This window comes from Chrysemys picta, chromosome 7 (genome assembly GCF_011386835.1).
Source record: "Chrysemys picta bellii isolate R12L10 chromosome 7, ASM1138683v2, whole genome shotgun sequence".
NCBI lineage: Eukaryota > Metazoa > Chordata > Testudines > Emydidae > Chrysemys > Chrysemys picta.
The window spans coordinates 104,173,488-104,188,955 of NC_088797.1; the positions used below are offsets into that span (position 1 = coordinate 104,173,488).

Genomic DNA, 15,468 nt, shown 5'->3' on the forward strand with positions numbered 1-15,468 from the left:
AAATAATGTCATATTTGGCCCTGCTTCTGTCCCACTCAGGGCAATATTTTAGCACTGAATTTTGTGGAACCAGGAACCGATCCTTTTAGAAGACAAACTTCACTACAGCACTCTGGTATAAATCTTAGCTGAAAAGCTGAGATACCCTATTAGGGTTTGTGGCTTTTATAGGGTGTATGCATTAAAATTAGTGTGAACTAGTGAGGTTCAAGTGTGGTTTTGTGAAAACAATGGTTGTCGTTAAAAGGTCAACAGTAATTTGCAGCACATAGATGTCTGAAATACCTTTTTTGCTATATTTAAAACAGGAAGTAACTATAGAAACTATGTGGTATCTATAGGAAAATGCTGAGTTCGATGGGAATGACCACTTATGCATGGGTCACACGGTGGGTAAATAAAAAGTGGACACTAAAGTTTAGAATCTAAACCATGGTATCTATGGTATAATTTCCACTGTAAGTACACATCAGGACTGAATGTGTACAGCTAATGTACCATCCAATCACTTTCCTCCTAAATTATTTTAAGTATCACATATCTTTCTGCTTCTATACCTGCTTAATTTTTTTTTATTGGCAAATTTAAATTATATAATTCCTTGTGGCATCTAGCAGCTGTAGCTGACTGATTTCATCAGGTATTAGTATTAATAATGATGTGTGAGAAATGTACTAATAGCAAAATCTCACCATAATGTCACAGGACAAATATTGTTACTATACAAAGTAATGCACACAGATAAGTTACTGCATCAACAGGATATAAGAATATTTATATATTGTGGTTTTGTGTTATCAAATATAATTACAGAAACAAATTATACATAAATCACACAAACACATGTACATACATGTGTGTGTCTACACAAACATACAAGCATCACTAATAGCTTACCCACAAACTGACTATTTTTATGCTCCTTATAAACTGGAATCCTGAAGTTTGATATTAATCGATTATGGACCATTCAATGCACGACAAATCTCAAATATGAACTTTTCATCTAAGATTACCAGGAACCTATCAAGTCATTTTTCAATCATTTAAGTGCCCTTTAATGTATAAAGGGCTATGTGGCCTCCAATTTGGAGAAAATAAAATTATAGAAGATTACCAGTTTGAGATTATAACTCAGTATTCTGAGTACCAAATGTTGCCCAAAAGGCAGACTGCTATTAACATTATATGTATAATGTATCTATGTATGCGCACACATACACACAATAGGGCCAATGTGTTTACAAAATACATTTGAGAACCTACAGTATACTGGATGAGGTGTTTACATTATTGAAATAATAAAACTTGTTTACTATTTATTATACTCCTGTATGGTAAGGTTTTGAATTAGTAAAAGTTCATGGCATAAAGTAACATTTCAGCTTGAAATAGATAACTGATTAGATGATAATTACGGAGCTAATATTAAATGAAGTTCTGCAGAAACTTCATAAGGAAACAAAAATAAAGTGAAATTCAGAGTTGTACAAACCACTACAAAGCCAAAATTCAAATCAGGTTCATCTATAGATTGGCTAAAGATAACAAATCAGGGCCTAGTTTTCAATGTACGTGAGCCAACTCATGGCTTCAGGTGAAAACAAGGGTCCACATAGTGGTTTCATACAGATTCATTCCAAAACCAAGCCAAACTTGGCAGGTTTCTGCTGTGTTTTGCTTTAAGTTCTTGGAATCATTCATCCTCAGATATCAAAGTGAAACTCAGGGTATGTGAAGCTTCATAAACATCAGGCAAAAATATGTTCCCACCAGTCCCTACAAATGCAAGCCTCAGAGATTGGTACAGCTCTGGTACTGAAGCAGATTTATAAGCCTGGATGGGGAAAAAAAGTGCATGGTTCACTAAGGGTTCACAAAGGTTTTTTGAACAGCTAACATTGTATTCATTCAAAAATATTTAGTCAATTTAGATAAGCTAACAGTAGAATATTCAAAATATGGGGAAAATAAATGTATTCAAAAATAAAATTAATCATTGTTAAAGAAAAGTTTCACCCACAAAGTTAAGAAACCACAGTTGACACCCTGAAGGAAGGACTGGTTGCCTAATTGTCAAAGGTGATGTCAATGAGTTACAAGTGCTCAGCACCTCTGGGGGTGGGAGGTGCAAGGGGGAAAATCAGACCAGGGATTTATTATAAAAGAGAGACCACAATATGCTGGTATGTTTCTAGGTGGTTTAAAAACAATTATCACAGCACAAAAGTTTGCTAAAGGATCAGTTCCTGCAGATCTTAGCAACAAGCAAGACTCTAGCTGATTCATTGGGAGTTATGCACATGTAAACTCTTCAGACTGGGTCAAAAATGACAATTCTTTGAGCCTGCTTAATTATTACAATGAAGCCTCACCAAATTTGGGACTGACTCAAGGCAGGATGAGGCTAGATATGCAAGAGACCTACCTTGCCATTGTCTAACCTAAGTCAATATTAATAGAATGAAGCTGAACCAGTGAATATAGAATTTAGAATGTAACAGATACTTACCTACAGCTAAATTGGATGGCTGAAACAATAGAACCTAAGATCACAAATCATTAACTTACTATTATATTCAGTGTAAGCAATTTAAAAAAAAAACCCTAAGAACTATACATAACTGAAAATCAGTTCCTCTTTCACTTTCCTGACATGGCCTGAGTTCAGTGGTTCTTGGCTTTCCTCCTGCAACTACTCTTGATACAGTATTATGAATATTTCTAGGACTGTGGTAAATGTAGCTCCCTGACTTAGATGGTGAGGTCTATCAGGTATTGCAGGGAAAACCCCCAGAACCCCAAAGTTAAGTCCTGGGAAATGAACACAATATATCTTTTTAAATTCATATTTAATGTAGGAAAGACAAACCATGTTGTGGCTTTTGGTGACAGTACATTTTCAAGATTGGCCATGAGTGTTTGGGCAGAGAAAAAATGGTGCCTCTAACTGACAAATTGTTTTTCAGTGATGCTAACTTTTAACCGCTATCACTGAGTTCAGCTGGGGTATCCCGTTACAATTTTGAAAGTTCTGGCTGATGCTTCTAGAATGCAGCATCTCCAAGAAATACTATCCTATGGCAAATTATATCTTGCCTTATTGATGCCTTCCCCCTGCCAATTTATTATCTAAAAAATTGTTTGCTAGTGTACAGTAATTTTACAGGAAGGTTGAAATGAGGGTGTGGAGTAGTGGTATTCTTTCAAACTCTGCCCCTTGAAATAAGCTCCACCCATGAGAGTCATCAAAATGAGACTTTTCTCTTAATAGGTTGTGCAGATTTTCTAAGTATGATTGTATATGCTTGCTTCTCCCTTATTGGGTTTTGAATATGCCTGTGGGCTCTGCTAGAATTCTTGACCTTGGCTGCTTCTTGGACTCCTTGGAGAAAAAAAATGAGTGGTGGTACTCTCCGAAATGCCAGCAAAATGAGACTTCACTCATATGTTGTGTGTTGCACAGAATGAACTAGTTAACAATGTTGACATTTAAATCACCAGCATCACTGAGTATCTGATTTAATACTTGGCAGATGAATGGAGCAATTTACACATCTCGGACCTACTGTTCCAGGTTCTCAGCAGATTCACATAAACCTCTCTGCGGCCTTGGCTACACTCGGGACTTCCCAGCGCTGCCGCGGCAGCACTGTGAAGCGCGAGTGTAGTCACGCCGCTAGCGCTGAGAGAGCTCTCTCGCAGCACTGTATGTACTCCACCTCTCCGAGGGGAATAGCTTGCAGCGCTGCGAGCGAGCGTGCAGCGCTGCAGGCTCTGATTACACTAGCATTTTACAGCACTGTACTCGCTGCACTCAGGGTGTTTTCACACTCCTGAGCGCAGCAAGTTGCAGCACTGTACAGCGCCAGTGTAGCCAAGGCCTGCATTCGTTACACACTATTGACATTTTTGAGGTTTTCGTTGCAACCATAATAGATAGAACGTCTCTCTCTCTCACACATACTCACACACACACGCTGAGATTCTGGAGTACAAGATAGGAACTGGAGAGATGCTGGTATGCCATACTGCCAGGTACTGATCCAGTCAGACATTTTTATGATCATAAATGTCTAACTTTTAAAATTGCCATTTCACCTACACCAGACCTCTCCTGCTGATTAGAAACATAGGGATTGCTAAAATGGATCGTTCATATGGTCTATCTAATCCACTATTTTGTCTCCAACAGCAACAATGGCAAACAAGAGGCTCTAATATAAGTAGCAAGAAGCCCCAGAGTAGGCAGGTTCTACAGCCCACTTCTTCAGATGCTCAAATAAATTTGTTAGTCTCTAAGGTGCCACAAGTACTCCTGTTCTTTTTGCGGATACAGACTAACACGGCTGCTACTCTGAAATCTATTTTTTTAAGTATTTACTAAACACTCTGGATATTCTTGTTATTCATATAAAAAAAAAGTACAATCCCCTTTGAATCATGCTAAGCTCTTGGCCTCAGCAAGATCCTGTGATAATGAGTTCCACAGTCCAATTATGTGTTATGTGAAAGAGTATTTCCTTTTATTAGTTTTGAATTTGCTGCCTTTCAATGTTACTGAATGTCCCCTTGTTCTTCTATTATAAGCAAGATTAAGGAATTTACTTTTTAACTCCTATTGTGCTAAAGTAAACATGCACATCTTTTCCCATGTGATGCTAATAACTGTATCCACTTTGAATGTATTAAAATTAAACCTACCACTGCCCTGGCTTTGGTTCTGAGGCATGTGCATGCAATTTGTACAGTCCCTCTGCCCTGACTGCTCAGGGTTTGTGTGAATTCTGACAGCACACACTGTTCCTCCCCTCACCCAGAGCCACAGTCAGAGAGGAATTTACATACACAGATCTCTTCCTACTCGCACACTCAAATGCCATCATAGAATCATTTCTCTACTCCAATCACTGCAAAGCCTCTCTGTGGGACTGGCATCTATGTTGACAAAGAGGTGGAGAGGGCTAGCTGGGGGCAGGACCAAGAACACACATCATCCCCTTTCCAGGCCCATGAACATTCCCCTGAGAAGACATAGTCCCAGAATCTCAGCCAGTGGGGGAAACAGAGCACCGGGTCCAGATCTGATGCAGAGGCTCTGATGTGAAGGCACAAGACCTCTGAAGGCATGTCTACAGTAAATTCAGGATGTGTGTCTGCAGTTTGTGTAGACACAGCTAAGCTAACTTTGATCTAAGATAGAGCTATGGGCTAACTCTGCCCACCTGAGACCCTGAGTACGTACGAGTGGCCACTGCCCATGCTGCCACAGCTTCACTGCTATAGTTACACGAGGGGGAAATTCCCCTCCTTCTCCAGGTTATCTTGTTGAGGCAACAGGACTCCAGGATACAATCCTTTCCGTGTTCTTTTCCTACGGAAAGCCTGAGGAGAAGATAATCTAGAAAAAAATGGTACAAGCTTGCAAAAAATAGGCAGGTCAAGACACAGTGTGATATGTACTTGCACACCACAACCACAGCCAAGCTTGCCACCTTGAAATTAATGGTGATGAATCAACCGGTAAAGAAGCTGAGAATTTATTTGTGTTGTAGCACTCATCTTCCTATCCCATTCAGAAAAACAACAACAACAAAACCCAACAAACCTTGGGTCAAATTCTGCCTACCTTACTAAAAAAAGTAGTACTATAGTGAATACAGGCAAATGAGATTTAACACCTTGAATTAACTTTTTAATTTTTTTTCATGTTAAAATGTATCAGTGTTTTTAAACATACCAAAAATTAATAAAAATGGCACAACATATTTTTATGGTTATAGGTTGTCCTGTGGTGTGTATTAAAATGCTAGTATAGTCTGGAACTCAACTCAACCAATCAGATTGTAGGCTTTTTATTTTCCATTTTATATACACAATCATAAATGAATAGTAATGAATGCCACATTATTAATGACTCAGAAGGCTCAGCATGTACAACCATATTTTCCAATCACACACTGGCAGCTTTTTCACACCATAAGTTTACTTCAAGGCATATTATATTGCTTTCCTTTATTTTACTAAAATCCAACAGCTGCAACCTTAAGACATTGCATTAACAAATTTGCAGGCCACATAACCAGGACGGCATGTTAAATGGTCTAGTAACTGGGTGCCCCTTGAACAATTTTCATGCAGCGAACAAGGGAATTCCGTTAAGAATCTATGTTATTGAAACAGGAAACTGTCTTCCTTCTTTGCCATCCTGACGACTAAGCTGAAAGTCTATCCCATCTTCATTCTAATATACATTCTGCTGTGAATATTTAGCATAGCGAATTACGAGGACAGGTTTTGTTATTGTTAAAGGACGTCACAAGTGCAACTCTCTATTAACTACAATGAAAATTTACCTTTCCAGCTGAGGAACAGGAAGGTAAGAAATATCAAAACTGACAGATTTACAATGCAAACAAAAACAAACAGTAATTTCCCAGTTTTACCAGGTTATTAAAGACAGATTTATAAAAACCAAATACCAGTAAACCCAAAACAAATCAGCAACAAGTTTTTCCTAAAGACACAAGTGAACAGAATTAAACACATATTTCACTCAATGGGGCTTTCCCTCCTCCCCAACCCCTGCCAAAAGAGGAATCACACAAAAAACAGTCAGTACACTAAAATAAAAATTGATAAGTATTACAAAGGAAATCAGGCAAACAAGCGAACTGATACTACTACAAAGAAATATTTATCATATTTGTTCTCTTTCTTTTTTTATCCAGAAGGAAAATTCATTATTTTAAACTAAATGTGTGAATTGTAAATATGCAGGTGCGGTAGAAAGGCACCATTTTATTAAATAAAAAAAACAGACTTTATTCTACATGTATCTTGTTCCATTTTACAACTATGAAATAGATGTATTTCAACTAACTTCATTAATCCCCTAATTGTGTTTATTATAAACATACAGTGTTCCAGAAACATTTACATGTCCTGTATACTTAAAACTCTGCACCTCATAGTATTGCTAAAACTTTTGCTGAAAATACAGTATTACACAAGCACTAAAAATTTAGCTATTTCTAAACCCAATTTCTATAGACATGTCAAACTGCTCATCCTGAGAGAAGATTTTGGATACAATTCTTATTACACACACACATTTTATATCAGAGCTATTCCACTGAATTCAACAGAATCTGTAACTTCACGTTTAGTTTGAAGAATAAAAAAGACAAAACTGTTTGAGTTAGTGTATCTAATATATTACTAAACAAACAATATCTTCATGTTTGAATATATTTTAAAGTCACCATTCAGGTAAACAAGAATAATTTCAGCCAAACATAATATTTTTGAAAATTGATAAGCACTTGAAGACAGAAACTCAAATAAAAATGACTCTTCCCCCACAATAAAAACTGTTTACAGTGTGTGTAATGACCTCTGATCCTTGTATATCCACAACACTCTCAACAGTCTTTAAAAAAATCTAACATTTAGCTCCGTTTCACTTACAGACAGACTTCTAGCAAAAACTTATTTGAGAACTAGTCTTTACTTTGTTGTTTCTTCTTTTAATCGACCTTTTAGTTTTTGTCCTTAAATTTTACTATGAGCCATCACAGAATAGGTTGTAATCTCAGGTGATTAATTGCACAGCATTTTACAAGCTGTAAAACAGAGTAAGATCCCCACATACAAATTGTGCCATTGCATAGGCATTCTTAACAGATTTTCTAAGCTTCCAGATTGGTTTGACAGACTGCAAGTCCTAAGTATTTATATATATTTCAAAGGTTTACTTATTTTTGTTGTAAAAAAGCTAAAATCTATATTGATTGTAACATGCAACTCTGCATGAAAAATCTCAATGACTGTGAAGCAGAATACCAATATTTATTACCACACTTGTGTTCATTATGGTTCTCTCTGACAGGGGTCCATTAAAATCAATTTTTATGTTTCTTATGTATTTTTTTCATCTAATGCTCTTGCCATTGTGTTTATTAGCCAGTTAAGAGAAACACTGGGCACTGTTGTTTTGTTTTTATTTTGTTCTGTCAAAAATAATGAGACCAGAGACTTTAACAACTATTCACTATCAATGAGTACAGGAGATTAAATGTTACATTTCAGCAAAAGCATTTAAGGACAGCTTTAAAATTTTTAGAACTTCACCGTCAAGAAAATATATCCCTCCTCCTTCCCTGCCTCCCCGCTTTTTTTTTTTATTTAAAGTAAGAGGTTCTTCAGAGGAAGTAACCATAAGAAAGAAATTTTGCTTGCCATTTCTCGCCCACCAGAGCCACTAGTATGTGAGCTAAACACTCTGTTCAAAAATAAATTTATATAGTTCTTTCAATATCAAAATCTCAAAGTGCTTTGTAAAAGTAGTAATTACTAAAGCCTCACAACACTTATGAGATAGGGAAGCTTTCTTAATCCTTATTTTATATGTGAGAAATCTAAACCATAGAGATGAAGTGATTTGTCCAACATCACAAAGGAAATCAGAGAGCTGGGAAGAGAACCCAGATATTCTGACTCCCAGCCCTGTTTTTTTCAGTCACAAGATCATTCTTCCCCAACTAGTAGGGCAATGTCCTGACTGAACAAAGGGAAATACATTTAAAGTAGAACAGAGGAGGACTCGACCAAATCCTCACAGGAGAAGTTAGTCACCATTTAAAGTGGAAACATTTAAAAAAAAAATAACACATACACTCTACAACGGTTGGGTTCATAGTCTTGATGCCTTATTCTGAAGTAACATCTTATAGCCTAGTTCATGGCCTACAGTCTGCTTTGCCTTCCACATAAATTCAATATTAAGAAGGTGAACAAGAAAACTGGAATGCTTAGAATGCCAGGTCAGAGATGATGTTATTTTTGTCAAGCATCAACTGACATTGATAAACATGTTTGGGGGTGGTGGTGTTTGGATTAGAGACAAATAAAAATGTATTCTGGTTTTCAATTTTAAACTAGTATATATATTGTGCATACACATGAGTTATATATTAATATTACACAAATGTAAAAATGTATAAGGATAATAAAAATAGTAAAACACAAAAATGGGGGGCATACACAAATCAAAGGAGCATTTCAAAATTGAAAGAAATACAGTGAAAAATAAAACAATGAAGTTAGGAAGAGAAAAAAGGTGAACCAAACCAAGTCACTTCAGGAAAACAGACACCACACACATGTGGATGAAAGTAAAGGCTGCAACTTTGTTAACTGACTGAACTACTCGGCAATAATGATCCCACCCTGCAAGACACAGGGTACTGACATACCTTCTCTAGTCCCGTGTTGGATTTATCCAGGAAGTGACTCCAATAGCCACAGGAACCCGCTCTGGATCCCAGTCAAAGTTATTACAAACACGTAAAACAAGTCAAGCACTCAAAAGTTATAATATACCAGAATTAAAACGGTCTGTGCAAATCTAATTCTTTGTGCATATGCATTATGATACAATCCTTTGTTATATGACCACATACTATTTCCCCCGCACATGGATGGCCAACAAAGTTTATGGAGTCACATACTAATTCTACCACTTGAGCTAAAAGAGTAACTGGTAGTAGTAGTAGGCTGTTATCTTTTATATGTACCAGCTCCTTGAAGGGGACCCAACATACACTTCGCCATTGGGTTACACACCTATTTGTGAGTCAGCAATAAAATGCTGGGTATCGGGATTCCTGAGTCCTATTCCTAGCTCTGAGATAGCAGCACGGTCCAAGATGGGACAGTGGTCTAATCTGTGACTATAGCAGCAGCATAGACAAGCACATTTTGCACATTTGTTTTGTGAGGCAGCACTGCTAAGGGGATAAGACTTAGGCACGTCATATTAGAGACCTGGTTTTATTCCCAGATAAGGGTATAATTCCTCATTCAGTAATAAGGACTATGAACTGCAGAAATACTAACAGCAGTCTATAGAAGAGGTGAGCCTAGACATTATCACCTCCTGGATACAGGCCCTCTCTGTGAAGAGGTCCCTCTCTGTGTCTGTCTCTCTCCAACTTTTTTATGTTTTACTTCTACAAAACAAGTAGGGATGCCAATTTTGGTTGGACATATTCCTGGAGGTTTTTTCGTATGACATAATCTTTAATTAAAGATTAATCTTTAATTCCTGGAGACTCCAGGCTAGTCCTGGGCAGTTGGTAACCCTAGAAACAAGCCCTTTCAATTTTTAAGTTTCACTGTTTCTCCAAAGATAGTAATAAAAGGCTGAGTAGAAACTGCCCACATAATTTAAGCAAGTGCTCAAAATTTTAGAATTCGCTTGAAATAGCATTAAAGGTAGAACAGACATTCAGAGATAAACATGGATGGAGAAGTAAATCAATTTCTTGGAGCTGCCATTCCTTTGGGGTAACTCAATGCTGATTTTGATTTTAAAATAGAAATTATTGTATTTCCAAATATACAGCTAATATAAATAATTAAGCATAGTTACTTTTTTTACCAGTGGTTTGAATCTGAGAATTCTGTATTCAGCACCATGTACTTATGCACAAAATCAACAGGACACAAACGTACCTGTTTTGTGACAGAGCATTTTCCTTAAGTTGTATTTCATGTACACCTGTTCCACATCCAGATATTTCAATTCTTCCCACAGGGCTGTTCAGCATTACATGCATCTTCTTACACTGAGTTTTTCCATCTTTTAAAGCAACCTGTTCACAAGAGAATAATAAAATTGTAAAATGTGTGTATATTTCCCCCAAGGAGCCTGCATCTCAACAATCTGTAACTTTAAGCATATTTTGTGCAGTTTTGCAAAAATAATTTCTTTGAGGGCTTAAATAGAGAAAAATCCTAGTAAGCAACAACAAGAATACACACTACTTAAATTTACTCAAATTATATACTGGTATTTTTGTCATTCATCCTACACCTGAGGAGTGGTAATTCAGTCTGTTATGAGAAGTCAATATTAAATAGCATCTACATTAAAATAATAAAAAATGTTAAATAATTCAGCACTGACCTCTTAAAAAAAATCACGTGGAATAGCAGTTTTATGGTTGATTTGTTAGTGAACACCTTAAGAAAGTTTTTTTACATTGATTTCAAAGAGATTATTATGACAATAAAGCATATTCACTGGTTTACAGTAGCAATATTATGTGAATAATAACTGCAGAAGCACATATGGAATGGCTGTGCTGGAAAAAATCAATCACTGCTTAGTAAAGGACACACATTTTTCATTCCTATCATTAACAGTCAACTTTTTATGGCTACCAATAGAGTGTACTTCCAAATATGTGCCAAACATTTTTCAGTTTTCTTCAGGACCAACAATAACATTATACATTTCCTCTAAACCATATTCATCTTTGTTCGGTTACAAAAATATTTTAATCAATAGGTATTTAGAGTGTACTATTTACACTTTAGTGTAACTAAATTAGATACAAGTACAATAGTGTGGTATATTATTATTAATTATTCTGCCACGTGGTAGCACCTAAAAGCCCACTGTACATACATAGAACAAAAAGATGATCACTACCCCAAACAGCTTACAACCTAAGTGTAGCAAGAATAAGATAAGAATAAGACTGACAACTAAAAACAGGTAGATATAACAGACAGGAGAAACATGAGGAAATAATGAGACAAAACTGGTCAGAGTGATAAGCATTGGGCTTTATTGTGCCTTTGTTCAAAACACTTAAACCAGCAATGAGAGGAAAGTGCAAGATTCCTGATGATGTAGATACCTGAAAAAAAGTGATGCCAAGAAGGACTAAAGTAATAGTGGATACTGCAATTTATTCGCAAGCATAAACATACATATGAATATGCTTATATAAACACAGATACTCAGACACAACCACACACACACAAAGGTATGGATACATATAAACTCCATTCATACTTCATTAGTCAGCTCCCCGAAAATCAAAAGGCTGCCTTAAAAATTTTGATTAAAATACCATGAGGTTCTTTTTATTTGACTTGTGGCTTTTGAACATCTGATGTTCACATGTCCAAGCTTTGCTGTGCAACTATGAGAGCTATAACTCCCTTTATTTTTTAATGAAAGCTGAGATTCTCATGTAATCACGGAACTCATATAGTGGTTTTCTTAAAGCCCCAACTCTTTATCACTAGATTTGGCAGCACTGAAACCTGGGCCTGTCACATTTTCCCCCAACAACACAGGGAGTATAGTGGAATGAAGCTCTGCTCTGCTCTACCTACACTCCATGGGCACAGGATCCAGTAAGGACCTTTAAGTCAGTGATGGAAATTGGAGATGCCTTTCAACATCCCTAAGTCATGCCAGGACCAGGACTGGCACCAAGAATTAGGGAACCAGAAGTAGCTCCCTGCCACTTTCACCTCTCATATGTGCCAAGCAAAATTATGATGCAGAGAAAATCTGCCCCACAATATTCAGTTTGAGGCACCTTAGTACCAAGAAATGTTGAAAATCTGAAAACAGTTACCTACCTTTCATAGCTGCTGTTCTTCGAGATGTGTTGCTCATGTCCATTCCATTCTAGGTGTTTGCGCACCCATGTGCACAGTTGTCAGAGATTTTTGCCTTAGCGGTATCTGTAGCGTTGGCTGTGGCGCTCCCTTCAGTGCCATGCTCATGCATCGGTATATTAGGCGCCGCCGACCCTACACCCTCTCAGTTCCTTCTTGCTGGCAACTCCGACAGAGGGACGGGTAATGGAATGGACGTGAACAACACATCTCGAAGAACAGTTACGAAAGGTAGGTAACCGCTTTTTCTTCAAGTGCTTGCTCATGTCAATTCCATTCCAGGTGACTCACAAGCAGTATCAATGGAAGTGGGCTTGGAGTTCACAGTCTTGCAGCTTGCAGTACTGCCCTACCACAGCCAGCATCGTCCCTGGCCTGGTGGGTAAGTGCGCAGTGGGACATGAACATATGAACGGACGACCAGGTGGCCACGCTGTAGATGTCCTGGATAGGCATCTGGGCCAGAAAAGCTGCCGAAGAGGCCTGCGCCCTGGTCTAGTGGGTTGTGACAATTGCCAGGGGCAGCACCTTCGCTTGATCATAGCAGAAGCGAATGCAGGCGGTTATCCAAGAAGAAATTCTTTGGAGTGGATACAGGGTGACCTTTCATCCTGTCAGCCACTGTGACGAAAAAATTGCATCAACTTACAGAATGGCTTGGTCCGGTCAATGTAGAAGGTTAGAGCCTTCCTAACATCTAAGGCATGCAGTCTACACTCTTCCTCCTTAAACTTCTGCAGCTTTGGAAAGAAGACCAGTAAGTAAATATCCTGCTTTGAATCAAACGGAGAGACCACCTTGGGCAGGAAAGCCAAGTGCAGTCTCAGATGGACCTTGTCCTTGTAGAAGACCGTATAAAGCAGTTCCAAGGTGAGCACCCAAATCGCAGAGACTCTACGGGCTGAAGTCACCATGACCAGGAACTCAACCTTCCAGGACAGTAGAAGGAGAGAACAGGAAGCCAAAGGCTCGAAAGGAGGACCCGGGAGCTGCGACAGCACCAGGTTCAAGTCCCATTGAGGAATGGGGTCCTTGACATGTGGGTAGAGGCTCTCAAGGCCCTTGAGGAATCTGGCCATCATGTCCCGGGCAAAAACTGGCCTGCCCTCGAATGGTGGATGGAAGGCTGAGATGGCCACCAAGTGGACCTTGATCAATAAAAGGGACAAGCCCTGGAGCTTGAGACGCAGAAGGTAGTCTAAAATCAGCTGCAACGAGGCTTGCTTGGGCCAGGGGCCAGATGCCTTTATCCAAGATCCAACAGGTGAACCGCTTCCACTTGACCAGGTAGGTCACTCTGGTAGAGGGCTTTCTACTTCCCAACAGGATCTGTTAGACATCGACCGAGCACTGTTGCTCCTGCTCATTCAACCACGTAGCAACCAAGCTGTCAGGTGCAACGCCGCCAGGCTTGGATGCAGAAGATTGCCGTGGTTTTAGGACAGCAAGTCTGGCCTGAGCAGCAGCTGGAACAGAGTCGCCTCCAAAACGTCCAGCAGCTTGCTGTACCAGTGCTGGTGCGACCAAGCCGGTGCTATGAGGATCACCTTTACACTGTGCTGCTTGATAGTCATGAGGACCCCGGGGAGCAACAGCACTGGAGGAAAAGTGTACACAAGATCCCCTGACCATGGGAGTAGAGAAGCGTCAGACAGGGATCCCGAGTCCGTGCCCCTCACTGACCAAAAGATGTGGCATTTCCTGTTCTGCCTAGATGCAAACAGGTCCACCTGGGGAGTTCCCTACTTGCGGAAGATGGAGCTGATCACCTCCATATGTCACCAGGTGACCCAACAATCTCAGGCATGTGGGGGGGGGGGTAGTTGAGCGGCTGGACTCACATGCACGAGATGAAGTCCACCATGGTTTGGAACCGAGTCTCGGGGAGGAAGGCTCTGGCCTGAGTGGAGCTGAGAACCACTCTGATGAATTCTACGCATTGCACTGGGTCAAGGTTGACTTTTTCTCTTTATTATCAGCCCCAGATTGTGACAGGTGGAACAGACCAGATCACGATACCTCCGCACCTGATCGTGGCACAGGCCCTTTATCAACCAGTCGTCGAGGTACGGGTAAATTTGGACTCCCCGATATCAGAATGGCTCTGAGGACCCCTTTTGCCTTTGAAATTAGGAAGTAACGGGAGTAGAACCCTCTTCCTTCCATGTTCCGAGGGACCTCCTCCACTGCCCCCAAGCACAGGAGGCTGTCGACCTCCTGAACAAGGAGGTGCACATGAGAAGGGTCCCTGAAGAGGGACAGGGAAAGGGGGTGGAAGGGGTGTTCGGCAGTAAACCACAGGATATAGCCCGAAGAGACTGTATCGAGCACCCAACGGTCTGAGGTGATACGGAACATGGCCGACCGGAAAGGGCAGAGGTGGTTGAGGAAAGAGAGGGATGGATCCAGTAGTTTGACTGGGACGTTGTCCTCGGGCACACCCTCACAACAGCTGCTTTTGGCCTCCCTGGTTTCTGGGAGGGTCAGGTTGTGCAGCTTGGCGGGAAGACGAAGATCTTTGTCATTCCTCCTGTAGGAACCCGCTCTGGGAGTTCCCCAGGACCTAGACTGCAGAGGGGGAGCAGGAGAAGGACAGAAAGGCTTCATGGACCATTGAGGGGTGTGAAGGCCCAGGGAACAGAGAGTGGCTTGGGAATCTTTAAGGTCACGGAGCCTTGGGTCCGTCAGCTCGGAGAAGAGTCCCGTACCCTTGAAAGGGAGGTCCTGGATCGTGGCCTGCATCTCTTGGGACAACCCAGAGGACTGCAGCCAAGAGCTGCATCTCATGGCAACCACAGATGTGACCACCCTGGTCACCAAGTTAGTAGTGTCCCAGGAGAGTTGAAGGACTCCCCTGGTGACCGACTTGCCTTCATCCACCAGAGTAGCAAACTCCTGGGCACGATCCTGCGGGAGGGCCTCTTTAAACTTATTCAGGGAGTCCCACAGATTGAAATTATATCTACCAAGCAGGACCTGGTG

The 15,468-nt window shown here is 40.0% G+C and overlaps 1 protein-coding gene across 19 annotated transcripts in view; it reads right to left on the minus strand.

Moving 5' to 3' along the window:
• Nucleotides 1-15,468, minus strand: part of MGMT (O-6-methylguanine-DNA methyltransferase) — a 339,246-nt gene that overhangs the window by 259,177 nt on the left and 64,601 nt on the right. For all 19 annotated transcript variants that reach the window (XM_065552224.1, XM_065552213.1, XM_065552228.1 and 16 more), the window contains one exon: nt 10,519-10,658. In XM_065552224.1, the coding sequence (XP_065408296.1) occupies nt 10,519-10,658 (140 nt within the window). The remainder of the gene's footprint in view (nt 1-10,518; nt 10,659-15,468) is intronic.